The sequence below is a fragment of the Rhinoraja longicauda genome, unplaced genomic scaffold (assembly GCF_053455715.1).
Source record: "Rhinoraja longicauda isolate Sanriku21f unplaced genomic scaffold, sRhiLon1.1 Scf000217, whole genome shotgun sequence".
NCBI classification, from domain to species: Eukaryota; Metazoa; Chordata; class Chondrichthyes; order Rajiformes; family Arhynchobatidae; genus Rhinoraja; species Rhinoraja longicauda.
Genome location: NW_027601435.1, coordinates 131,233 through 158,874, shown reverse-complemented (window position 1 = coordinate 158,874; position 27,642 = coordinate 131,233). Strand labels below are relative to the sequence as shown.

The following is a 27,642-nucleotide window of genomic DNA, read 5'->3' as shown; positions in this document are numbered from 1 at the left end:
TTTGCTGAACCCCTGGAGTTTCAATCTGTCTATCACACCACTTCTTTGCCTGTTTGTGTGGTGTCCTTCCTCTGCTTGTACATATGTTTCCTCTAGGTCTCTCCCCATAATAATTTTGAGAACATTGAAAGGTGCATGTCCATGTAGTGACGATGTGTGATGTGAGCACAGGTCACAGCTGAGTCTCCAATAAAGAATATTACCTTCAGGTGATAACTGCAGTGAGAATTTAGCAGCTCGACAGGACTAACACATGAACACCTCCAACTTTCTCTCTTTCCCTCTTTCAACCTGCCTCTTTTTCCTGTTTATCCATCCACCAGAGTGTCTCTGGCAGTCTCTGTTCTTCCATCCCTTTCCATCCCCTGTCCCGCTGAGCATTTGCAGAATCGTAGCGTGCTGTGCAGTTGATTGGCTGTGAGCTCTGTACGGTTACTTGAGATACAATAGTGCTTCAGTAATAATCTGCGGGCAAAAGAAAGTGGTGAAAACCTTTCTGGGAAAGGAGCTGGAGTGAGGGTGACCAACAGTCGGTGAAGGGTCACCCCTCACTCACTCACTGTGCAAACCCCCCATTAACTCAGACTATCACCCCAACCCACTGGCAGGCCCTTGTCCTTGTCAACCCAAACCCTACTACCTCTCCCCCCCCCCCTCCCCCCCATTCACTGACGACCACCGCCCCATCCACCCATTCATCCTCTGGGGCTCTGTCACTCCAGGTCTGTCCCTGCCCAAGAATAGATGGGAAAACCATGCTGCTAGGGGAAGTGAGCAGGTTAGGCAGCATCTGTGGAGGGAAGGCACAGTGGACAGGACTAAATAATCTAGAAATAATTTACCAGAATTTTTCATGGCTTGATGGCCTGAGTTAGAGAGAGTGATGTGTTTTGGGTGTTTAAAATCATGAGGAGAGTGAATAGAGTCTTTTATCCAGGATAGACAATCAAAAGTCAGAGGTCCTAGATTTAAGGAGAAAGGGGCAAGATGTAATAGGAACCTGAAGACCACTTTTTTCAATCAGAGGATGTTGGGTCATGGAATTAGGTGCCAGTGGAGATCATTCTTGCAGGAACTATAACAGCATTTAAAAGACTCTTGAACAGGCACATGGATATGAAAGACATTGAGGGATATGGGCCAAACACAGGCAAATGGAACTTGCTTATATGAGGCATTTTGGTCGGTGTGGACAGGTTAGGCCGAAGCAGCTGTATCCATGCTGTAAGAGATAGATTGTAGGAAATGTTTCCCAATGGTACATGTGTCTAGGGACAGAGGGTGTTGGTCTAAGGAGGATCCGAGGAAGACCTTTATCCATTCAGAGGGTGATTGGAATCTGGAATGATCTCCTTGAAGGGATGGTGGAGGCAGAAATTTTCAGTGTTGAAGAAACATTTGCATGAGCTCCTGAATTACCAAGACTGAGTAGGGTGCGGACCAAGTGGTTGGAGTTGGATACCTAATGGTCAGCATGGACACAATGGACTGAGGGTTCTGTGTTGCATGATGTGGCCATAACCCTTGCATTTCTCTTTGCCACTCTTTCTTCTCTTCTCTATTTCCCTCTCCTTCCTCCCGGTCTACCTATCTGCCTCCCTCACACTCTCCCCCCAAACTATCTCTCCCCTGTACCCCTCTCACCTCACTCTGCCTTCCAGTTCTCTGTTTCACTTCTCTCACTCACTTCCTGTTCCACCCATTGTCCTGTCACCAACATCACTTCTCCCCACTAGCGCTTAGTTGCAGACACCTTCTCTGGATCGAGTGTTCGCTTTTATACTCAGGACTTGATACTCACTTTATTTCCATTTACGTTTCCCCAGATTATTTGCTGTGAACAGAGAGCGGAAAGATAAGGTTACCAGGTACGGACGGATCTAAGTTAGGACATCAGGAGCAGAAATAAGGAGAGATTATCAACTACTGAACCGTGGAGAGGGAGAGCCAGGCACAGGGTGGGAACAAGTCCCACATCCCCTCCCCCTCTGGAATTCTAGATTGGATTTGAGAATCGGTGAATGACAGGAGTCCACTCAGCCCATCAGGCTTGTTCCAGCTTGATGGTGGAGCTCCTTGCTGAGTCTCACTCCCCATTCCTCCCCACAGTCCAGACTTTCTCCAGTTCCCTTTACCCAATGCTGTGAATCTACTGAGCTCCATTCAGGCAGCACATCCCAGATCACTGGAGTTCCTCGCCTGAAACATCTCTGCTGTTGTCAATCCCCTTCCCCCCCCCCCCCCCCCCCGTATCTTCTGCTCTCCCTCTCTCCTGCCATCCTCCATCTATTCAATCTCTGAGAGGGCTTTCAGGGGTTTGATGAAGTCCTACCCTCAAGGCTGTGTGAAACTGGGCCAGAGGGGGTTAAAGATTGGGTAGCAGCATGGACCGGCAGCTGAGAGTGGGGGATAATTGTATTTCAGACTGTAGGCAATGGAAACATCAAATTCATATCAAATCCAGTAAAAATTTGTGTTTCAATGAGATCACCTCTCATTCTTGGAACTAGAGTTTAGACCAAGTTTGTTCGTTCTCTCTACAGAGGAGCAGCCAGACCCCATCCCAACCCACCATTCAACCTGGTAAAGCAATGCGGCTCACCCTCCATTGAGGGTAATCTTTCCTCAGGCAGGTACAGCAGATCTGTACATATTCCAGATCCTGTCTCACCAGTGCCCCATATAATTGGAGCAATCCTCTTAAAATAAAGCTCAACACACAACAAATAGCTCACTACCCTACATGTGAACTTTCAGTGGTTGGTGTGCAAGAACCCCATACTTGGACCTCTCCCAACACCAACGCCGTTCATTTTCCCACCATTTAAAATTCTCCACCTTTCTCCACATTATTTTCCATCCGCCATGTTCTGCCCGATGTCTCTGCATAATCCTGGCTTGGTATCGTCAGCTACCTTGGATACATCATGTAGTGAGCTGGTGCAGGATCCTGACCCCAAACAGGCACCATCCCTCTGCCTCCACTGATGCTGAGTTCCTCCAGCAGTTTGTGTTTTGCTTGGACATATCCAACCTGATCTTCTAATACAATTCAGGGATATCAATTGTGAGCAGCTGGGCCCAGCATTAATCCAGCATCATTCCTGGTCACAGCCACCCAGTCCAAAAAATGACCCATTTTATCCCACTCCATCTTCTCTCAGTTGACCAAGTCCTGGCTCGTATATTATCCTCATGGCCGAGCATGTAAATTTTGTTTAATAACCTCCTATACTCCACTTTATTAAAGGCCTCTGAGTCCAAATACATATCAACTGGGTCCTCTTTTTCATTCCTGCCTGTTGCAACTTCGAAAGACATTAAGGTTTCAGGTTGGGACACTTCTTTGGACTGATTTTGGGGGTGGGTGGGGTGGGAAGGAAGTTGGATGAGAGGAGGGGCAGGACAAAGCCTATGAGTCACGGGTGGACACAGACAAAGGTTTTTTGATCAGCGAATGGTTGAACAAAGTCCAGAGGGTGAGTTGAAAATTGTGAAGCTAGAGGAAGGAATGTAGTTGGAAGGAAATGGGTGAGAGAGAAATGGTTATGAGTCCAGGTGTAGCACAGGGAAGAGAGATGGACTGGGGGGAAGGAAGGGGGGAAGAAGGTGGGGGAGTTTGGTAAGTTACCCAAATTGGAGAATTAAATGTCCATATTATTAGGTTGTAAGCGACCCGTGGAATTTGAGGCACTGTTCCTCTAGTTTGTGTCTGGCCTCACTCTGGCAATGGAGGAAGCACAGGACAGAAAAGTCAGTGTTGGAATGGGAAGGGGGTTTAATGTGGTTAGTAACTGGGAAATCCAGTCATCTTTGGTGGGTCGAGCTCAAGTGTCCGGCAAAACAGTCGCTGAATCTATGCTTTGTGTCACCGATAGAATGAAGGCCACATCCGGAACACCTGGAACATCTGGAAGGTTAGATCGCATGTGATCTAAGGAGAGATAGCTGGATGGATAGAAAATTGGCTTCATGAAAGGAAGCAGAGGCTGATGGTGGAAGGTTTCTTTTCACAGACTCGAGGCCTGTGACTGGTGGTGTACCTCAGGGTTTGGTGGTGGGCCCATTGCTGTTTGTCATCTATATCATTGATTTGGATGGGAATGTACATGATTAGCAAGTTTGCAGATAACACGAAAGTGGGTGGTATTTTAGATAGTTAAGATGGAGCTTAACTACAGCGCCTTCGAGAGCGAGTTGGCAAGCTCGCACCTGTGCCGACGTCCCGCCATGGTACATTCCGCCTGTTCATGCCATCGGCCCTCCGGGACTGCACCCATGTGTTCCTGCGCCGTGACACCCACCGGACGCCACTCCAGAGGCCTTATGAGGGCCCGTACCGGGTGCTGGAGCACGGACAGACAACCTTTGTCTTGGACATGGGGGGCCGGACGGAGGCCATGTCAATTGACCACTTGAAGCCGGCCCACTTGGACATCGACCAGCCTCGGTCACGAGGTTGCCCCTCTTTGCAGGTCCCACCACCTGTCCCTCCAACTGTGCCTCCGCCGGCCCCTCTGTTGGCCGATTTTCGTACGCAGTCCGGTCGGGTAGTGCGACCACCAGTGCGTTTCGTGCCTCCGGTTCTGGGGGGCGGTATCCTGTGGCGGCTCCCAAGGGTCGGGCCATACCACTACCGACCCCTCGGCACGGGAATGGACCGGTTCAGGGGGGCAGCCCTTTGCTACGGTTATAAAGGACAAGGTTTTGGGCACGATTTCACTCTGACAGACTTGACCGGTCTAGCAAACGTAATAAAATCAAACCTCCCGAAATACCCGGCTCCTTGCCTTTATTTCGGGCCTTTCTCGATACGTTGCCACAGTTGTCAAAAATTGCAGCAGGATCTTGATCGGTTGGCCAGGAGGGCTGAGGAATGGTTGATGGAATTCAATCAGAGAAATGTGAGGTGTTGCATTTTGGGAAGACTAAAATGGGCAGAATCTACACAGTGAACGGTAAGTCTCTGGGGAGAGTTGTAGAGAAGGAAGATCTAGGAGCGCAGGTACATAGTTTGTTGAAAGTGGCAACACAAGTAGATAAGGTGGTCAAAAAGGTTTTTGGCACACTGGCCTTCATCTGTCAGAGTATTAAGTATAGAAGTTGGGAAGTCCTGTTGCATTTATATCAGACATTGATTAGGCATTAGGCAAGATGGTGTCAAGCTGGAAAGGGTGCAGAGAAGATTTACAAGAATCTTGCCAGGATTCAAGGGCCTGAGATTTATGAGTCGTAATTATATGGAGGTTGAGCAAGCAGGACTCTATTCCTTGGAGCGCAGGAGGATGAGGGGTGATCTTATAGAGGTGTACAAAATCATGAGAGGAATAGATTGGGTAGACAAACTGAGCCTCTTGCCCAGTGTAGGGGAATCAAGAACCAGAGGACATAGTTTTAAGGTGAGGGGGGGGAAAGTTAATAGGAACCTAGGGGTAACTTTCACACAGGTTGTGGATGTATGGAATGAGCTGCCGGAGGTAGTAGAGGCAGGTAGTATCACAATGTTTAAGAAACATTTGGACAGGTGCATGGATAGGACAGGTTTAGAGAGATATGGGCCAAACATAGGCAGGTGGGGCCAGTGTAGATGGGACATGTTGGTTGGTGTGGGCAAGTTGGGCCGAAGGGCGTGTTTCCGCGCAGTATGACTATCCTCCTGTCGCCTTCAGTTCTCTCTCCAACGCCATTCTTGCGAAGTACATTAATGACTTGGATGAAGGGATTAAAAGTACCATTAGTAAATTTGCAGATGATACAAAGCTGGGTGGCAGTGTGAACTGTGAGGAAGATGCTATGAGGATGCAGGGTGATTTGGACAGGTTGTGTGAGTGGGCAGATGCATGGCAGATGCAGTTTAAGGTGGATAAATGTGAGGTTATCCACTTTGGTGGAAAGAACAGGAAGGCAGATTATTGTCTGAATGGTGTCAAGTTAGGAAATGGGGAAGTACAAAGAGATCTGGGTGTCCTTGGTCATCAGTCACTTAAAGTTAGCATGCAGGTACAGCAGGCAGTGAATAAAGCTAATGGCATGTTGGCCTTTATGACAAGAGGAGTTGAGTATAGGAGCAAAGAGGTCCTTCTGCAGTTGTACAGGGCCCTAGTGAGACCACACCTGGAGTTCTGTGTGGAATTTTGGTCTCTAAATTTGAGGAAGGACATTCTTGCTATTGAGGGCGTGCAGCATGGATTCACTAGGTAAATTCCCAAAACGGTGGGACTGTCGTATGTTGAAAGACTGGAGCGACTAGGCCTGTATACGGTGGAATTTAGGATGAGAGGCGGTCTTATTCAAACATATATTATTAAGGGATTAGGCACATTAGAGGCAGAAAACATGTTCCCAATGTTGGGGGAGTCCAGAACCAGGGGCCACAGTTTAAGAATAAGGGGTAAGCCATTTAGAACGGATATGAGGAAATACTTTTTCATTCAGAGAGTTGTAAATCTGTGGAATTCTCTGCCTCGGAAGGCAGTGGAGGCCAATTCTCTGGATGCTTTCAAGAGAGAGCTAGATAGAGCTCTTAAAGATAGCGGAGTCAGGGGGTATGAGAAGAAGGCAGGAACGGGGTACTGATTGTGAATGATCAACCATGATCACATTGAATGGTGGTGCTGGCTCAAAGGGCCGAATGGCCTACTCCTGCACCTATTGTCTATTGTCAAAATCTGTTGTAATTTTAAGGGGTTGCAGCTCAGGGTGAACTTGTTGTGGTACATTTGGACCAGAGTGATTTTATCCTGAGGAGAGATTAAGCAGAATGGGCCTGTCCTCTCGAGTGGAAAATAATGAGTAATAACCTCTTGATGATTTGCATATCCATTATAGGCTTTGGGAGGGGATTTATTGCAATGTTGGTTCCTCTAGTTGAGAAGTGTAGAAGTAGGGGGTTGTTGGGATTGCAAGTTGGGACAGGCTGTTGAGTACTGAGATAAGAAAAAAATCCCCATCCTCATAGGTGGCGATTCTTTAGATTTCATCACACAGGGGTGTGGGAGCTCAGCCACTGAGGGCATTCACAACAGAGATTACTAGATTTCTGGATATCAAGGGGAACATGGATTATGGGCTGGTTGTGAGCTTTTTCCTTCAGGACCTGATACTTACACATCTCTTCACAGATGGTAGATTTGTGAAGCATGCTTTGGCTTTCTGTGAACAAAGGAAAGTGGAGGTTACCAGGAGTGGACTGACCAGCTATGATCCTTCAGACAGAAAAGACGATGACAAACTAATGAAACGCAGAGAGGGAAGTGCTCCGAGCACATTACATCAGCACGTATTACTGGATGACGGATTGGCTGGAAATCTAAATAAAATAGAAAACAATAAATAACCTCAGCAAGTCAGGTAACGTTTATGGGGAAAGAAACAGATTTAACATTTCAGGTTCAAGATCCCACTACAGTATCGGCAAAGGAAAGCACAAAAGGTAATTGAAGTTGCAGAAACGTCCTGAAAAGGTCAGGAAAAAGGAGGCTTGGATCAGGTCCAGGTGGCTGGGACAAAGCGTATCCCTGGAGAATGTAGTGGACTGCAGGGCACATTTATAGTAATGGAATCACACAGCACAGAAACAGGCCCATAGGCACAACCTGCCCATGCTGACCAATATGCCCCATCTATATTAGACAGTAGATAATAGGTGCAGGAGGAGGCCATTCGGCCCTTTGAGCCAGCACCGCCATTCAATGTGATCATGGCTGATCATTCTCAATCAGTACCCCGTTCCTGCCTTCTCCCCATACCCCCTGACTCCGCTATCCTTAAGAGCTCTATCTAGCTGTCTCTTGAATGCATTCAGAGAATTGGCCTCCACTGCCTTCTGAGGCAGAGAATTCCACAGATTCACAACTCTCTGACTGAAAAAGTTTTTCCTCATTTTTTTTCTTCTTTTTTTTTCTTTCATATTTCAGATACAGCACGGAAACAGGCCTTTTTGGCCCACCAAGTCCGCGCCGCCCAGCGATCCCCGCACACTAACACTATCCTACACACACTAGGGACAATTTTTACATTTACCCAGTCATTTAAACTACATACCTATCCATATCATCTCCGATCTAAATGGCCTACCCCTTATTCTTAAACTGTGGCCCCTGGTTCTGGACTCCACCAACATTGGGAACATGTTTCCTGCCTCTAACGTGTCCAACCCCTTAATAACCTTATACATTTCGATAAGATCTCCTCTCCTCCTTCTAAATTCCAGTGTATACAAGCCTAGTCAATCCAGTCTTTCAACATATGACAGTCCCGCAATTCCAGGAATTAACCTAGTAAACCTACGCTGCACGCCCACAATAGCAAGAATATCCTACCTCAAATTTGGAGACCAAATCTGCGAATTTGCTAATGGTACTTTTAATCTCTTCATCCAAGTCATTGATGTATACTGTAATTCGCTGCGGTCCCAGCACCGAGCCTTGCGGTACCCCACTAGTCACTGCCTGCCATTCTGAAAGGGACCCATTTATCCCCACTCTTTGCTTTCTGTCTGTCAACCAATTTTCTATCCATGTCAGTACCCTACCTCCAATACCATGTGCTCTAATTTTGTCCACCAATCTCCTATGTGGGACCTTGTCGAAGGCTTTCTGAAAGTCGAGGTACACCACATCCACTGGCTCTAGCCTGTCAATTTTCCTAGTTACATCCTCAGAAAATTCCAGTAGATTAGTCAAGCATGATTTCCCCTTTCGATAAGATCCCCTCTCATCCTTCTGAATTCCAGTGTATACAAGCCTAGCCACTCTAGTCTTCCAACATATGACAGTCCCGCCATTCCATGAACTAACCTAGTATACCTACGCTGCACGCCCTCAATAGCAAAAATATCCTTCCTCAAATTTGGAGACCAAAACTGCACACAGTACTCCCGGTGCGGTCTCACTAGGCCCCTGTACAACTGCAGAAGGACCTCTTTGCTCCTATACTCAACTCCTCTTGTTATGAAGGCCAATATTCCATTGGCTTTCACTGCCTGCTGCACCTGGAGCTTCCTTTCAGTGAATGATGCACTAGGACACCCAGATCTCGTTGTACGTCCCCTTTTCCTAACTTGACACCATTCAGATAATAATCTGCATTCCTAATCTTACCACCAAAGTGGATAACCTCACACTTATCCACATTAAACTGCATCTGCCATGCATCCGCCCACTCACACAACCTGTCCAAGTCACCCTGCAACCTTATACCATCTTCCTCACAGTTCACACTACTACCCAGATTTGTATGATCTGCAAATTTGCTAATGGTACTTTTAATCCCTTCATCCAAGTCTTTAATGTATATATTAAATAGCTGCGGTCCCAGCACCGAGCCTTGCGGTACCCCACTAGTCACTGCCTGCCTTTCTGAAAGGGACCCATTTATCCCCACTCTTTGCTTTCTGTCTGCCAACCAATTTTCTATCCATGTCAGTACCCTACCCCCAAACCCATGTGCTCTCATTTTGCCCACTAATCTCCTTTGTGGGACCTTGTTGAATGCTTTCTGAAATTCGAGGTACACAACATCCACTGACTCTCCGCTGTCAATTTTCCTAGTCACATCCTCAAAAAATTCCAGAAGATTAGTCATGCATGATTTCCCCTTGGTAAATCGATGCTGACTCGGAACGATCCTGTTACTGCTATCCAAATGCTCTGCAATTTCATCTTTTATAATTGACTCCAGCATCTTCCCCACCACTGATGTCAGACTAACTGGTCTATAATTTCTCGTTTTCTCTCTCCCTCCTTTCTTAAAAGTAGGATAACATTAGCTACCCTCCAATCCACAAGAACTGATCCTGAATCTATAGAACATTGGAAAAGGATCACCAATGCGTCCACAATTTCTAGAGCCACCTCTTTAAGTACCCTGGGATGCAGACCATCAGGCCCTGGGGATTTATCAGCTTTCAGTCCCATCAGTCTACCCAACACCATTTCCTGCCTAATGTTCCTTCAGTTCCTCCGTTACCCTAGGATCTCTGGCCACTAGAACATCTAGGAGATTGTTTGATTGTTATACTAGTCCCACCTACTTGCACTTGGCCCATATCCCTCCTTCATTATCCATGTACCCATCCATATACCCAACATTCCATTTACCCACCACCCTCTGTGTGAAAAAGTTGCCCCTTAGGTTCCTATTAAATCTTTCCCCTATCACCCTAATCCTATGGCTTCTGATTCTTGATTCCCCTACTCTGGGTAAAAGACTGTGCATTCACCTTATCTATTCCACTCATGATCTTATACTCACTCCTCTGTAAGTTCATTCCTCATCCTCCTGCATTCCAGGGAATAAAGTCCTAGACTGCCCAATCACTCCCTGTAGCTCAGGCCCTCAAGTCCTGGCAACATCCTTGTAAAGGATGTTCGTAAAGGAAAACTAAAGGGCAAAAAAATAAGGCCTGGCAGACCTCTGGCAGATAAGATGCAAGAGACTCCAATGAGTTTTTGTAACATTTTATGCGTGGGTTGGGGGTGGGAGACACGACATGGGGGGGGGGAGATATGACACGGGGGGGGGGGGATATGACACGGGGTGGGGGGGGGAGATATGACACGGGGGGGGGGGGGGGGGATACGGAAGAGACGGCGCCGAGGACTCCTGTACATTGGTAACATTAGGTCCCTGTCTCATAACATAAACACCTTGTAACAAAGAACCATTAATTGAGCATGACTTACCTCTGGGTCTTGGTCTACACAACCTTTCACACGTCTGCAACAAAACAAAGAAGTTTTGTTTCCGCTGCACATCAACATTCAACGCTCATAAGTAAATACAAATTATTGTATCCCTTCCTCCCCCTCACCAACATACCGTCCCCACATTCCTCACCCTCTCTGCTTAATCCCCATTAACCCATGCGCTCCCTCTCAGTATTCCCACCTCTCCACACACTCTCCCTCTCTGGCACACAATCACATTGGAGAGTAGCAACGATTTGTGAACAAAAACTGATCTGTGTTCCTGTTGCATTGTGCAGCTCTCTGTCCATCTACACAGGTTCACAACCCAATGGTATGAACATTGAATTCACCAATATCAAGTAATACCCCCATGCCCTCTCTCGTTTCCGTTCCCCCCTCCGACACCTGGTGCAGCCCATTTATTTCACTATCTCCCATCTGCCCCTTCACACCCCACCATTTTCCTTCCTCAGTGTGCTCATCTCCCATCCCCAGATCCCTCATTTCTCTTTTATTCCCCCCTCTTCCCCCCCACACACAATACTGCACACAATACTCCAAATGTGCCCTGACCATAGTTTATAAAGCTGCAACATGATCACCTGATTGTAAAACCCACATCTGACTGATGAAGGTAAGCAAGCTGTCTGCCTTCTTTACCTCCCTATCCATGTTGTGCTTCCACTTTCAGTGAACTATGGACTTGCTCCTCAAGATTCCTCTGCAGATAATGCTATGGAGGGTTTAATTTATAAGGACCAGACTCAAAGAGCAGAGGGCAAAGCTTTAAAGTGAGAGGGGCAAAGTTTAAAGGAGAGTGGTGGGTGCCTGGAACACACTGCTGAGGGTGGTGGTGGAGGCAGATACAATAGTGACATTTGAGGCCTTTAAATAAGTACATGGATATGCAGGGAATGGAGGGATGTGGATCATGTGCAGGTGGAGGAGATTAGTTTATCTTGGCATCATGAACAGCACTGACATTGTGGGCCAAATGGCCTGTTCCTGTGCTGCATTGTACTGATAGGCCTGGAACAATGCAGGGTGTAACACAGGGAACTTCGATCATGTGGATGATCACAGTCTTTTCCCAAGGGCGGGAAAGTGTAAAACTAGATTTTCGATGAGAGGGGAAAGATTTAAAAGAGATCTGAGGGTGGTGGGAGTATGAAATGAGCTGCCAGAAGAGGTAGGAGGAGCGAGTACAATAACAATATTTCAAAGTTATACGGACAGGTACATGGATTGGAAAGGTTTAGAGGAGTATGGGCCAAACGCAACCTAATGGGTGTGGCTCGAGGTGAACACTTTGGTTAGCATGGAAGAGGTGCTGAAGGCCCTGTTTCCATGCTGCATAGCACTCTGTCTATATGATCTATATTCTGCCTCTCCCTCTACCCATCCATCTCTTTCTCCCTGCCTGTATAGCTCTCCATCTCTTCACATCTGTCCTCCTCCCCTCTTTTCACACATCTATCTGTAACTATCTATCTATCTTCCTGTGTCTGCCTGTTTCCCACATCTGTTTGTTTTGTCAGGCATCTGTGCATCTCCCCCTTCTCTCTCTCCCTCGCTGCATCCTTTATCTCCCACTCTCTCTCTGCCACTCACACTCTGTTGCTCTCTCCTTCCACTCTCCATCTTTTCCCATCTCTTTGTGCTCTGTCCTCAATCTCCCCTCTCCTTCTCATTGTCTCCCCCTCTGTCACTCTTACTCTCTCCATCACTTCTCCCTCAGACTCTCTCTCTGTCCGTCCTCCTCCTCTCCCTCCTTCCATCTCTCTCTCTCTCTCTCTCTCTCTCTCTCTCTCTCTCTCTCTCCATCTCCCTGCCTCTGTCTCTCTTCTTCCATATATTTGTCTCTCTGCCACCCTTCCTCATTTTGTCTCTCTCTCCTCCTGTGGATGGTGGTGGTGGGGCTGTATGTCAGTGAGATACACACATCAGGTCCTCACCTGTAGTAGTTCAGACCTTTCTCAAAGTACCGATGCACTGTTAATGTCTGAGTAGCAGGCTTACCGTATGTATCCCACTGTTGGGGCCTGTGGAAAGAGATTAGGAACAGCAATGTTTCAATATGAAGAGTTTTCAAGAGTGCAGAGCTGAAAGATGGATTGAAGGAGAAACAGAAACTGTCTTTGAATGATATTGTTGGTGAGACCACACTTGGACTATTGTGCAGAGTTCCAGTCACCCAACTACAGGAATTATTCCAACTAAATATATAGGAATAATTTCAACAATGGGAACCCCGTCATTAAGTTGGAAAGGGTACAGAAGAGATTGATGAGGATGTAACAGGGACAGGAGGGATTGAATGATATGGAGGGACTGGACAGGCTGGGGCTGTTTTCACTGGAGCGAAGAAGGCAATAAAGTGACTGCTTTCCCAGGGTTCGGGTGTCTAAAACATGAGGGCATAGGTTTAAGGTGAGAGGGGAAAGATTTAAAGGGGACCTAAGGGGCAATCTTTTCCACACAGACGGTGCTACATTTATGGAATAAGCTGACAAAGGTCATGTAGAGATGGATTTAAAAGACATTTGGACAGGCATTTGGATAGAAATGTTTAGAGGAAATTAAAAACAAGTTGGTGGAGACCAGACAGTATCTACAGGGAGAAAATGCACAGATGACCATTTTTTCCAGTCTGAAGATCAGGAACCAAAACATTATTTGTCCAGTTGGAAGGGGAGGGGAGGGGGGGGGGGGTGGGGAGAGTGGGTGATGAAGGAGAGTGTCCATGGTGGGGGTGGGGGTGGGGGTGGGGAGAGTGGGTGATGAAGGAGAATGTCCATGGGAGGGGAGCGATGATGGGGGAGAATGTCCACAGGAGGGGTGGGGGCAGGGAGGGTGGGTGATGAGGGAGAGTGTCCGTGGGTGGGGAGGGGGTGGGGAGAGTGAGTGGTGGGGGAGAGTGTTCAGAGGAGGGGTGGGGGCAGGGAGAGTGGGTGATGAGGGAGAGTGTCCATGGGAGGGGAGGGGTGATGGGGGAGAATGTCCACAGGAGGGGTGGGGTTGGGGTGAGTGGGTAATGAGGCACAGTGTCCATGGGTGGGGAGAGTGGGTGATGGGGGAGAGTGTCCGTGGTAGGGGTGTAGAGTGGGTGATGAAAGTGTCCGTGGGAGGGGTGTAGAGAGTGGGTGGTGCGAGTGTCCGTTGAAGGGTGGGAAGGGGGTGGGGAGAGTGGGTGATGGGGGAGAGTGTCCATAGGAGGGGTGGGGATGGGGAGAGTGGGTGATGAGAGTGTCCATGGGAGGGATGGGGATGGGGAGAGTGGGTGATGGGGGAGAGTGGGTGATGGGGGAGAGTGGGTGATGGGGCAGAGTGGTGGGGAGAGTGGGTGATTGGGGCAGAATGGTGGGGAGAGTGTCCGTGGGAGGGGATCCAGTGGGTTGGAGATTTGACTGATATGAAGGTACAGCACAGCAGTCAGTTATTTGGCTTATTGAGTCTGCACTGACCACCAAGCACCCATTTTATGATCAATTGCCCCATAGATTCTCCCCCTTCATTTATAGCAGCCAATTAACGTAGCCCTCACACATCTTTTGAATATGGGAAGAATCCAGAGCACCCTTGGGAAGCCCACAGAATAACAGGGAGAATGTACAAACACAGGCAGCAGCAGATATCAGGATTGAACCAGGGGTTACTGGAGCCGTGTGGTGGTAGCTTTACTAGTTGTACCACTGTGCCACCTAAACCATTGAACAGACAAACTTTGGTGTTCAAACCCAAGGATTGCAGGTGTGCAGTACACAAGGTTGCCAGCACAGGTGTGCACAATATTTCCCTTCATTTGTCAGGCACTAAATAAGAACAGTGTTACAACTTTATCTATGGGTCAGGCCACACCTGGAGAACTGTATAATTCTGATCTAGGATTAGGCACCTGAATTATGAGGAACGACTGGATAGACAGCGTTAGCTTTCCCGGGAGTTGAGGAGGCTGAAGGGGACCCGGTGGACATGCACAAAGGTATGAGAGTAAGAGACAGAGCAGATAGTAGGAAACTAGATGGCTCACTTTTAGGAGAAGTGGGAAAAGATTTAGAGATCTGAAAATAACTTTTTCAAGAGAGGGTAGTTGGAATCTGAAACACACTGCTCGAGGCAGTGGAAGCAGTGACTCTCACAACATTTAGAAGTTAGAAGAGGATTGATGAGGGCAGTGTGGCCTGCTAAATTCAGCAAGGCCTTTGACAAGGTATCGCATTGTAAGCTCGGCTGGAAGGTTAGATCACATGGGATCCACGGCAAACTAGCCAATTGGTGAGAAAATTGGTTTGATGGCAAGAGCCAGAGGGTATAGTAAAGAGTTGTTATTCAGATTGGAGATCAGAAACCAGTGGTGTGCCACAGGGATCGATGCTGGGTCACTATTGTGGAATGACCGAATGGCCTAATTCTGCTCCAATCACTTATGACCTTGTCATGGCCCAGCTAATGTCCACATAGACAACGATCTTTAACCTCAATCAATCCTCTTGGTCACCTCTTTAAAAAACTGTCTGCTTTGTGAGATATGATTTCCTATGATTATCCCTGATCAGTCTTTATCTATCAACTGCTGGTAAATGATGTCCCTCAGAATCACCTGCAGTTACGTACCCACTACTGATGCAGGCTCACTCACCAGTGGTGCCCTGGCTTGTCCTTGGTGCCCTTAAATAACTGTACATTAGCCACCCTCCAGTCTACTGGAACTTCACCTGTGCCTAAAGATGATGGTAATATCTGTGCAAGGGCTCCACAATTTCTACCCGAGCTTTTCACAAGGTGCAAGTATACATTTGGTCAACCCCTGGGGATTTATCCACCTGAGGTACAAACCATTACCAAAGAGCGTTATGGCTAGACAGATCGGGCCAAACGACGGTCAACTCTTCCATTAAATCCTGAAAATAAACAAATTAAGTTTGTGTCAGGACAAGAGTGAAATAAAAACTGAAAATACAAGAAAGAGAACATCACATCACAATAGCAGCTGGATTGCAAACAAGTTGGTCCATACCGGCCAGCAGTGGCCCAGCTACCCTAGTCCCATTTGCTTGGTCCATTATACTACAAACCTGTCCTATCCATGTACTTGTCCAACTGTTTCTTAAACAATGGGATAGTCCCATCCTCAACTACCTCCTCTGGTAGCTTGTTCCATACACTCATCACCCTCTGTGTGAAAAGGTTACCACTCGGATTACGATTAAATCTTTGTCCCTTCACCTTGAACCTATGCCCTCTGGTCCTTGATTCTCCTACTCTGGGTAAAAGACTCTGTGCATCTACCCGATCTATTCCTCTCATGATTTTGTTTACCTCTATAAGATCTCCCCTCATCCTCCTACGCTCCATGGAATAGAGACCCAGCCTAGTCAACCTCTTCCTATAGCTCACACCCTCTAGTCCTGGCAACATCCTTGTAAATCTTTTCTAAACCCTTTCAAGCTTGACAATATCTTTGCTATAACATGGTGACCAGAACTGAACACAATATTCTAAATGTGGTCTCACCAACGTCTTATAAAACTGTAACATGACCTCCCAACTTCTATACTCAATACTCTGACTGATGAAGGCCAAAGTGCCGAAAGCCTTTTTGATTACCTTATCTACCTGCGACGTGACCTTCAAGGAACCATGCACCTGTACTCCTCGATCCCTCTGCTCTGTAACACTACACAGAGGCCTACCATTTTACTGTGTAGGTTCTACCCTTGTTCGACGTCCCAAAATACAACACCTCACACTTCTCTGCATTAAATTCCATCACAACTCCTCCGCCCACCTTGCCAATCGATCCAGATCCTGCTGCAATTGTTCACAACCATCTTCACTATCTGCAAAACCACTAACTTTGGTATCATCAGCAAATTTGATAATCTTGCCCTGTATGTTCTCATCCAAATCATTGATGTAGATGACAAACAGTAATGGGCCCAGCACCAAACCCTGAGGCACACCACGCGTCACAGGCCTCCATTCTGAGAAGCCACCTTCCACCATCACCCTCTGCCTCCTTCCATGGAGCTAATTTGCTATCCTTTCAGCTGTCTCTCCTTGGATCCCATGAGATCTAATCTTCCAGAGCAGCCTACCATGTGGAACCTTGTCGAACACCGTACTGAAGTCCATTAACACAACTTCTACAGCTCTGCCCTCATCAACCTTTTTGCTCACGTCTTCAAAAAAATCAATCAGAATTCTGAGACATGACCTCCCACGTACAAAACCATGCTGACTATCCCTAATTAGCCCTTGCCCATCCAAATGCCTGTATATTCTATCCCTCCGAATACTCTCCAGCAACTTACCAACTACAGATGTTAAGCTCACCGGCCTATAGTTCCCAGCATTTTCCCTGCAGCCTTTCTTGAAAAGAGGCACAACATTTGCCACCCTCCAATCTGGCACCTCTCCTGTATTTAAGGATGACTCATAAATTTCAACCAGGGCTCCCGTAATTTCCTCTCTAGTTTCCCGGAATGTCGTCGGATATATCTGATCAGGCCCCGGAGATTTGTCTACCTTCATACACGACAGTACCTTCAGTACTTCCTTGACGGTAACAATGACTCTCATGACACTTCCAGTGACTGCTCCAATTTCCTCTGTCCTACTGTCTTTCTCCTCAGTAAATACAAAGGAGAAATTCTCATTTGAGGACCTTGCCCATCTCCTGTGGCTCCACACAGAGGTGACAGTTTTTATTCCTGAGATGTCCCACTCTCTCTCTAGTTACCCTTTCTCCCTTAATTATTTATAAAATCTTTTGGAATTGTTCTTGAGGCTACTCGCAAGAGCTATCTCCTGGCCTCTTTTTTGCCCTTCTGTTCTCCTTTTTTTAGTTGCTCCTTAGTTCCCAAAACTCCTCCAGGGGTGCACTTGATCCCAGCTGCCTATACCTGTCCCATGTATCCTTCTTGTTTTTGACTAACATCTCAATTTCCCTCATCAGCCAAGCTGCCTTGTTTGCCTGCTATGCCTTTCACTCTAACGGGGACGTACACATCCTGAGCTCTCTTTAGTACACTTTTAAAAACATCCCACTTGGCCGATGTTCCTTTCCCCATCAAATAACCTGCTCCAGTCAACTTGAAGGTTCTCTCATACCCTCAAAGTTGGCCTTGCCACAGTTGAGCATTTTAACACATGGACCCTCTCCATCCCGATCCATAGCTTTCTTAAACCTCATCTGAACCCTTCATGCTATGATTTTCCCAGTCTATATTAGGAAAGTTAAAATCCCCTACTACAACAACCTTATTTGACCTGCAGCTGTCTGCAATCTCCTGGCACATTTGCTCTTCTAATTCCCGTTGATTATTTGGACGTTTGTAGTACACCCCTTTCCTGATCATCCCTTTCTTGTTCCTCAGCTCCACCTATATAGTTTCAATAGACGAACCGTCCGTAATGTTACCTCTGAACTTAACCTCTGAACCTAGCCGTGCCATCCTCCTTAATCAACAATGCAACTCCCCCTTTGCTTTTTTCGTCACCCATGTCTCTCCTGAAGTTTCTGTACCCCGGATCATTGAGCTGCCAGTCCTGCCCCTCCCTTTTCCAGGTTTCAGTCATGGCTACAACGTCCCAGTCGTTCGAACCTAACCACGTCCTAAGCTCATATGCCTTACCCATCAAGCCCTTGCATTAAAATACATGCAGTTTAAACCATCCCTCCTTCCACACTCTCCGGCTTTTTCCCTCTTCTGTCCATCAACCTTTCCTACACCACCCTCCATTCTAACCTCTCCTGTGCCTCTGTCCTGCACGAGATCCCACCCCACTGCCAATCTAGTTTAAAGCCTCCCATGTAGCATTAGCAAACCTTCCCGCTAGGATGCTGGTCCCCCTCCAGTTTAGGTGCAACCCGTCCCTTTTATACAGGTCACCCCTGCTCTGGAAGAGATCCGAAAGATCCTGAAATCCGAATCCCTGCCCCGTGCACAAACTCTTCACGGAGTTGGACAAAAGAAAATTCACCAGGATGTTGCCTGAAAAGGAGGTTGATAAAGGATAATAAGATCATGAGGGGCATAGACAGCATAGATAGTTGGAGTCCTTTCCCCAGGGTAGGAATGTCCAGATACATGGGTAGGAAAGGAATAGAGAGATGAGATCCCAATGTGGTCAAATGGGGTCATGCAGATGAGGATCATGATCAGCATAGACAAGGTTACCTGAAGGAAACGTTTCTGTGCTGCACTACTCTACAACTCTATAAGCATCGAATTGAGCTCTTTGGCATACTGGGTTCATGCAATTTACCCAACTACACTAATCCCATTTGCCCACATTAAGACAGTATCCCTCTCTGCCAAGTCCTATTTAAGCATTTGACTCAAAGCTTTTTAAACATAGGATTCAGATTAACATTCAGCGCGGAAACGGCCCCTTTGGCCCAAGTCCTCGCCAACCAGCGACCCCCGCACATTAACACTATCCTACACACACGAGAGATGGGGTTTTTAACATTTACCAAGCTTACAACCCAAGAGTATGAACATTGAATTCTCCAATTTTAGGTGACCTCTAACAACCCCCCCCACCCCCCGCCTTACCTGGCTCACGCCTATTTCTCCCTTCCCCCTCCTCTTACATCTCTTCCTATGGCTTCACAATTTGTAATCCCCCTCCTCTCTCCAGCTTTCTTTCCCCCCACCTCTTACAATCAGTCTGAAGAAGTATCCTGACTTGAAACGTCTCCAATCCACATTCCTCAGAGATGTTGCCAGACCCACTGAGTTACTCCAGCATTTTGTTTCTTTGTTTAACACAGACCAGACTTAGACCCAACCAGTGACCCAACCAACACAATCACTGACTTGTCAGACCCTGGTCATCCTTCTCCCTGTTCCCTTCCAGCAGAAGGTACAGAAGCTTGAAAGCGTGCAACACTAGACTCCAGAACAGCTTCTTCCCCTCTGTTATCAAGCTTCTGAACGGTCCTTCCATTAACTAGGGGACTAAACCAATTCACCTCTACTGCATTGCAGACATTGGACTTTGTTTCTGGAACTAATGCACTACAAAGCTGAGAAACATATTCTCAGTTACTCCAGCACTCTGTATCTTCCCCTTTGTTCTATCTATTGCATTCGAGTTTGGCTTGATTGTATTTATGTATAGTATTTTCTGATCTGATTGGAAAGCATGCAAAAGAAAGCTTTTCACTGTATCTCGGCACATGTGACAACAATAAACTTAAGCCGAACCTAAACCTAATATTGTGTAGGAAAGAACTGCAGATGCTGGTTTAAATCGAATGTAGACACAAAATGCTGGAGTAACTCAGTGGGACAGGCAACATCTCTGGAGAAAAGGAATGGATAACATTTCGGATAAGACTTCTTCAGACTGAAGGGTCTCGACCTGAAATGTCACCCAGTCCTTCTCTCCAGAGATGCCTCCTGTCCCGCTACACCTAATATTCACAGGTGAAATACTACAAGATTGGAAGGCTTGAGTTATTAGGTGACATTGGATCAGCTGGGGACACAAGAAACTGCAGGCGCCGGAATCTTTAGCAAAAACAATGCTGGAGTAAGATGCTGGATTCAGGCAGCATCTGCAGAGGGAATAGACAGGAGACCTTTTGGGTTGGGAACCTTCTTCAGATTGATCAGACTGAACAGACTAACTAGCCAATAATATAAAGGAGGATAGCAAAAGTTTTTTTAGGTACGTGAAGAGGAAAAAAATAGTCAAGGCAAATGTGGGTCCCTTGAAGACAGAAGCAGGGGAATTTATTATGGGGAACAAAGAAATGGCAGACGAGTTAAACCGTTACTTTGGATCTGTCTTCACTGAGGAAGATACACACAATCTCCCAAATGTTCTAGGGGCTGGAGAACCTAGGGTGATGGAGGAACTGAAGGAAATCCACATTAGGCAGGAAATGGTTTTGGGTAGACTGATGGGACTGAAGGCTGATAAATCCCCAGGGCCTGATGGTCTGCATCCCAGAGTACTTAAGGAGGTGGCTCTAGAAATAGTGGAAGCATTGGAGATCATTTTTCAATGTTCTATAGATTCAGGATCAGTTCCTGTGGATTGGAGAATAGCAAATGTTATCCCACTTTTTAAGAAAGGAGGGAGAGAGAAAACGGGTAATTATAGACCAGTTAGTCTGACATCAGTGGTGGGGAAAATGCTGGAGTCAATTATAAAAGACGAAATTGCTGAGCATTTGGATAGCAGTAACGGGATCGTTCCGAGTCAGCATGGATTTACGAAGGGGAAATCATGCTTGACAAATCTACTGGAATTTTTTGAGGATGTAACTAGGAAAATTGACAAGGGAGAGTCAGTGGATGTGGTGTACCTCGACTTTCAGAAAGCCTTCGACAAGGTCCCACATAGGAGATTAGTGGGCAAAATTAGGGCACATGGTATTGGGGGTAGGGTACTGACATGGATAGAAAATTGGTTAACAGACAGAAAGCAAAGAGTGGGGATAAATGGGTCCCTTTCGGAATGGCAGGCAGTGACCAGTGGGGTACCGCAAGGTTCGGTGCTGGGACCCCAGCTATTTACGATATACATTAATGACTTAGACGAAGGGATTAAAAGTACCATTAGCAAATTTGCAGATGATACTAAGTTGGGGGGTAGTGTGAATTGTGAGGAAGATGCAATAAGGCTGCAGGGTGACCTGGACAGGTTGTGTGAGTGGGCGGATACATGGCAGATGCAGTTTAATGTAGATAAGTGTGAGGTTATTCACTTTGGAAGTAAGAATAGAAAGGCAGATTATTATCTGAATGGTGTCAAGTTAGGAGGAGGGGGAGTTCAACGAGATCTGGGTGTCCTAGTGCATCAGTCAATGAAAGGAAGCATGCAGGTTCAGCAGGCAGTGAAGAAAGCCAATGGAATGTTGGCCTTCGTAACAAGAGGAGTTGAGTATAGGAGCAAAGAGGTCCTTCTACAGTTGTACCGGGCCCTGGTGAGACCGCACCTGGAGTACTGTGTGCAGTTTTGGTCTCCAAATTTGAGGAAGGATATTCTTGCTATGGAGGGCGTGCAGCGTAGGTTCACTAGATTAATTCCCGGAATGGCGGGACTGTCGTATGTTGAAAGGCTGGAGCGATTGGGCTTGTATACACTGGAATTTAGAAGGATGAGGGGGGATCTTATTGAAACATATAAGATAATTAGGGGATTGGACACATTAGAGGCAGATAACATGTTCCCAATGTTGGGGGAGTCCAGAACAAGGGGCCACAGTTTGAGAATAAGGGGTAGGCCATTTAGAACGGAGATGAGGAAGAACTTTTTCAGTCAGAGGGTGGTGAAGGTGTGGAATTCTCTGCCTCAGAAGGCAGTGGAGGCCAGTTCGTTGGATGCTTTCAAGAGAGAGCTGGATAGAGCTCTTAAGGATAGCGGAGTGAGGGGGTATGGGGAGAAGGCAGGAACGGGGTACTGATTGATAGTGATCAGCCATGATCGCATTGAATGGCGGTGCTGGCTCGAAGGGCTGAATGGCCTACTCCTGCACCTATTGTCTATTGTCTATTGTCTATTGACTGGGACTGTTTTCCCTGGAGTGAAGGAGGCCGAGGGGTGATCTTATGGAGGTTTATGAAATCATGGGAAGCATAGAGAAGGCGCATGGTCACAGCCTATACTCCAGCATAGGGGAGTCTAAAACTAGAGGGCGCAGCTTTAATGTGAGAGGGGAGAGACTTATTCCCACATAGGGTGCTGGGTATAAGGAAGAAGCTGCCACAGAAATTGGTAGGGATGGGTAGAATTATAACGTTTAAAAGACACTTGTACAGGTTTATGCATAGGAAGGGTTTAGAGGGATATGAGCCAAACAGGCAAAGCTCACTAGCTTTGGTAGACATCTTGATTGGCATGGATAAGCTGACAGGTCTCTTTGCATGCTGCATGATTCTAATATCAGATATCTGTGGGGGAGTAACATGCTTGGATCTATGGCAGGAGTTCAGATAGTTTATGTGTGGAAATAACAGATACCAGAGTTACAGAGTGGGATGTCATTCATTGTCTGTAGGAAGTAATTTACATGTTGAATAACAGATACTGGGAGTGGGTTACAAACTGAAGGTTTTCAATGGGTTTGTGTGTTTCTGTACACAATCTCAAATACTGCAGCTGAGGCCAATGTAAAATGCCCAGAGAACAGACCTGAGGACACTTCCTGTTGCTGTGTGATTTGAAAAGCCCACCCACCCTCTAGAGAAATTGACCAAAGGCCTGTGTGCCAGCGTATCACCCCAGACCCAAATCCCACGATGGTCTTGAACCGTAAGTACTACTGACCTTTATTTTGTTGTAGTTATACGGATCCCTATTCACATTGCGACCCTGGGGGGGCCTGGAAGATAAATGGAAGGGGTGAGTTACTACCTCCAAGCTGAAGAGTTCCTGCACTTTGCTGACAACTTCTTCACAGGGACAACACTTCCTGTTCTGTCTCAGTGCCAGAGACCAGGGGCTCCGTGGTAACTCCAGCGTTGCAGAATCGGTGCTCCCACACTGCAGCTTGGAGCAATGACAGCAAATATACCCCGTCCCGGGTTTGCCGGGTGTGAAGTGTAATAGTGAGGAGGTGTGGGAATTGTGGGAAGAACTGAACTGCTCTCTGTCTTGTTATGAGCACTTCGTACCGTGGAAATAGAACTTTATTTTAGTGAAGTGTCTCATAGGTTGAACATGTCTGACCTTGTACTTTTGATCTTTAATGTTAAGGCTGATAAGGGAAAGAGGAGAATTCTGGATCACAATAGTTAACCATGTTAACAAATATACGTGACCCACTCCACATTTCTTGCTATTAAATATGATATTAAAAGGTCGCATGCTCTGAGTCAGCAGAGCAGTCTCTGGCTTGACACGTTATTGTGAACAAAGAAGTTCATTGTCACTCACGTCTTGAATATATTATTCCAACAGAGGTCTGGCTTTGTCTCTGCAGACCTTTAGTGACATCACAACAGATTCTTGGTCTCTTTATTTAAAGAGAGGTATAGCTGCCATGGAAGCAATAGACAATAGACAATAGGTGCAGGAGGAGGCCATTCAGCCCTTCGAGCCAGCACCGCCATTCAATGCGATCATGGCTGATCACTCTCAATCAGTACCCCGTTCCTGCCTTCTCCCCATACCCCCTCACTCCGCTATCCTTAAGAGCTCTATCCAGCTCTCTCTTGAAAGCATCCAACGAACTGGCCTCCACTGCCTTCTGAGGCAGAGAATTCCACACCTTCACCACTCTCTGACTGAAAAAGTTCTTCCTCATCTCCGTTCTAAATGGCCTACCCCTTATTCTTAAACTGTGGCCCCTTGTTCTGGAGCAGTTGGGTGAATGGTGAAAGGTTGAGTCCTGGGATGGGGTGCTGTATGAGAGATTGAGCAGGTTGGGCCGAAGCTCACTGGAGATTTTGGAATGAGAGGTGATCTTCATGAATTGTCTAAATTGTGCGGGGGACTGACAGGGTTGTGTCAGATTCAGGGGCGGCCATTTGAGGTGGAGCTGAAGACCTTTGCTCAGAATGCAGCCGTGCAGCTGCAGAACCAGCTGTTGTTCTGGCGCTGGTGCCCAGTGCCTGGGCTCAGTGGAGACCACAGCCCAGCACCACAGCCCGACACTACCACTGGAGACCCCCCTGTCAGCTCTCCCTGACAACTCCCATCTCTCACTAGAACCCATCTGAGTAACGAGACTTACCACCAGCCATGGATGGTCCACCACTCAAATTTACATCCTTTGCCGGTCCAGTGATTCACCTGGAGAAAGAACAAAGAAAACCCATCACTGAAACAAAATGGATGAAAAAGTGTAAAAAAAAGATAGATCATTGGGGTCATTGTCAGGCAGAGAGTGGGCAGGCAATGGGAGGGTTTGGCAAAAGGACAGAGGGGTGAGTGAACAAAGGGAGGGGTGGAAGAGACAGGTGGATGGGTCAAAGTGACTGTGGGATTGGTTGCTTCTCTCCAGGTGGATGTTTCTCTGCTTCTCAGGATATGAGTGAAAGGGTGCAGAGGAAAGTGGGACCCAGAACAAGTGGTACACATTGGTACCAATGTGGAGAAGGCAGCAATGGAAGTCTGTCAATGTTGCCAGAGGTGGACAGGTGGCAATCTCTGGGCTGCTGGCACGGCCAGGCTTCAGGGAGAACAGAATATGAAGAGAAGGTGGTAGACTGGTAACATCCATGATGCATGCAGGTACATTCAGATTCAGAGGCAGATGAAACCTGCATGAGATGGACGGGTCACAAGTTAATAGGATTGGGACAATGCCCAAGTCATGACAGTTGAATCAAGATCAGCAGGGTATGGGCATACCAGGCAATAACAGCAAAAATAAATAAGGGGAACAGAGGGTGTGAGTGTTGGATGATGACAGAGAAGGAATTGTTGGATAGGAGCAAATTGAGAGACACAATCTGGTGTCCACAATATACACAGAATGTGATGAGTAAGATTGGTGAGCTGCAGGTACAAAGAGCCATGTGTGATTATGATGTGCTGCTGATCACATGGCTCATTCTCGGCAGAACAGACCTCTTAATATTCAAAGATATGGTGGACAGAAAAGGCAAGGATGGAAAACAGGAGATGGGGGGCAGAGGAAAATGGTATTATAGACTATTGATTAAACATTCCCTTCTCCAAACAAGACAGCATCAAAGCTTCACCGTCGCCTCTCGCCGATGGACGGATGCCAACTACTATAGACTGAAGAGAGGGGATGTCCTTGAGGCCATGCACAAACTCGCTTGGGCTGGAATTCACTTTGCAGAACTTCCTCTTCTTCCCGACGTCGTTCATGCCCACGTGCACAACCACTTCTGGCTGTTCACCCTTCCTCTTGAGGATGTTCTGAAGTCGGTCTGTGACATATTTAACCCTGGCACCAGGGAGGTAACAGACCATCCTGAAGTCCCGCCTGCCGCTACAGAATCTCCTGCCCACACTTCGGACAATGGAGTCACCCACTACTATGGCTCTGCCTGACGTCGGTCTCCCCAGTCGAGTCTCCTTGCCAGGATTGGAGCCACCGACCTGTTCACCGCTTGGACTGGAAGCGTCTTCTGCTCCGACAACTCCTAAGGGGGCATACCTGTTTTCATTCGGCACAGCCACCGGGGTCGCCTGCTCTCCACGTTTACTCCCTTTTCTCCCAGTCACCCACCTGCTCTCCTCCTGAATCACTGGCGTAACAACCTCACTTGTCCAGGAAACTCTCATTTTCCAGGATGGCCCTAAAGTCATCCAGCTGCTTCTCCAGTTCCCCAACACGTTCACTCAGGAGCTGCACCTGGACACAATTCCTGCAGGTGTAGTCTCCAGAAGCTCCATAGGCATCCTTGACCGCCCATAACCTGCAGGAAATACACTGCACCAACCCGCCTGCCATTTCTTCAGTGGACAAAAAATCACAAGTTTCAAAGATCTGGGATACCAAAGAAAATTAGAGATTGCCAAATTTTATTTGGAGAAAAAAATAAATGGACAGAATACTTTTCAACTCGTGTTTCCTTACGCAAGCATAGATAATGTGCTTTGTGTTAGTAGATAGCGATATGGACCGCTCTCCCCAGTCCTCATGTATCACCAGTGTTGATGTTGTGGCAGCTGGCACTGTCACTGAAGAATGGGAGATGTTTTATGTACAGACGAGGAGTATTCCCACACCAGGGAAAAGTAAAGGAACTCTGGTGCTCCCTGGATCACCCAGGAGGGAGTGAAGGAAGGAGTGAGCATGAGGAAGGTGAGACTTCAATGGAAACCCACCTGAATGTGGTGAGATGGGAGAGGCAGTGAGTACAAAAGGAGAGAGGCTTTTCAAGGGAAAGTGGAACAGAGCCTTCCAAAGGCCTGTAAATGGGATGAGCGGAGTGAGGAGATCAGGGTATAACGGAGTGATCTGCATCAAGGTAGAGGCACAGCTGGAACATGGCTGAGGGCATTGTATCACCCGTTATCAGGAAATGGGAGCTGCCAGAAGCGGAGGGATGCAGATCTGGGAGAGGGGGTGGGGGTAACTGATGAGGAGGAGGAGGTAACACTAACAAGTCACTTGCACTGGAAGGGATAATCCCAGGTTGTTAAAGGAGGCAAGGGTCGTGGAGCAGGTGGCTGTAATCTATGTTGCCACCACCTTCTGTGTGAAGAAATTGACCCTCAGGTTCCAATCAAATCTTGCCCCACTCACCTTTAACCTAAGTCTTCTTGTTCTTGATTCCCCCACGTTCGGTAAAATACCCTATCTATTCCCCTCAAGACCTTATACTCCTTTATAAGATCATTGCTCATCTTCCTGCACTCCAAAGAATAACGTTCTCACCTACACAACCTCTCTCTGTAGCACAGGCTCACAAGTCCTGGCAACATCCTCTTCTAGCTTCTCTGTGCTCTTTACAGCTTAATGACATCCTTCCTATTGCAGAGTGACCAAAACTGAACACAATACTCCAAATGCAGCCTGAAAGTCTTGTGCAACTGTAACACAATATTGCAACTTCTTTACTCAACACCCTGATTAATGAAGGTATCAAAAGCCGTTACTACCCATTCCTCAAACCTCCCTGAGAGGATGTTGGTCCTTTTCCAGTTTTGATGCACCCTGTCCCTCTTGTACAGGTCACACCTGCCCAGAAGTTATCCCAGTGATCTCATCAGCTAAAGGCCTGCCTTCTGCACCAGTTCTTCAGCCATGCGTTCATCTATTCTAGTGTTACCATCATTGGCATATGGCACTGAGAGGAATTTTGAGATTACACTCTGGAAGTTCTGCTTTGTAAACTTCTACCAAACTCTCTAAGTTCACCCTGTCGGATCTCACCTCTCGTTCTGCCTAGGTTGTCAGTACCATTGTGTACAACAATCTCAGCTGTTTTCTCTCCCCTTTCACAATGTCCCGGATCCAATCCAAGACATCCCTGTCCTTGACACGTGAGAGGCAACAAACCAT

The 27,642-nt window shown here is 47.0% G+C and overlaps 1 protein-coding gene across 1 annotated transcript; it reads right to left on the bottom strand.

Annotated features, from left to right (window-relative positions):
- LOC144590580 (ribonuclease T2-like) lies at nt 1-27,642 on the bottom strand. Its single transcript, XM_078395099.1, has 9 exons — nt 27,541-27,642; nt 24,391-24,449; nt 22,983-23,037; nt 15,534-15,592; nt 12,647-12,733; nt 10,686-10,719; nt 7,108-7,152; nt 1,802-1,834; nt 1-465 (listed from the first exon to the last, which is right to left on the bottom strand). The coding sequence occupies exons 1-9, from the start codon at nt 27,640-27,642 to the stop codon at nt 433-435; spliced, it is 507 nt and encodes a 168-aa protein (XP_078251225.1). The 3' UTR covers nt 1-432.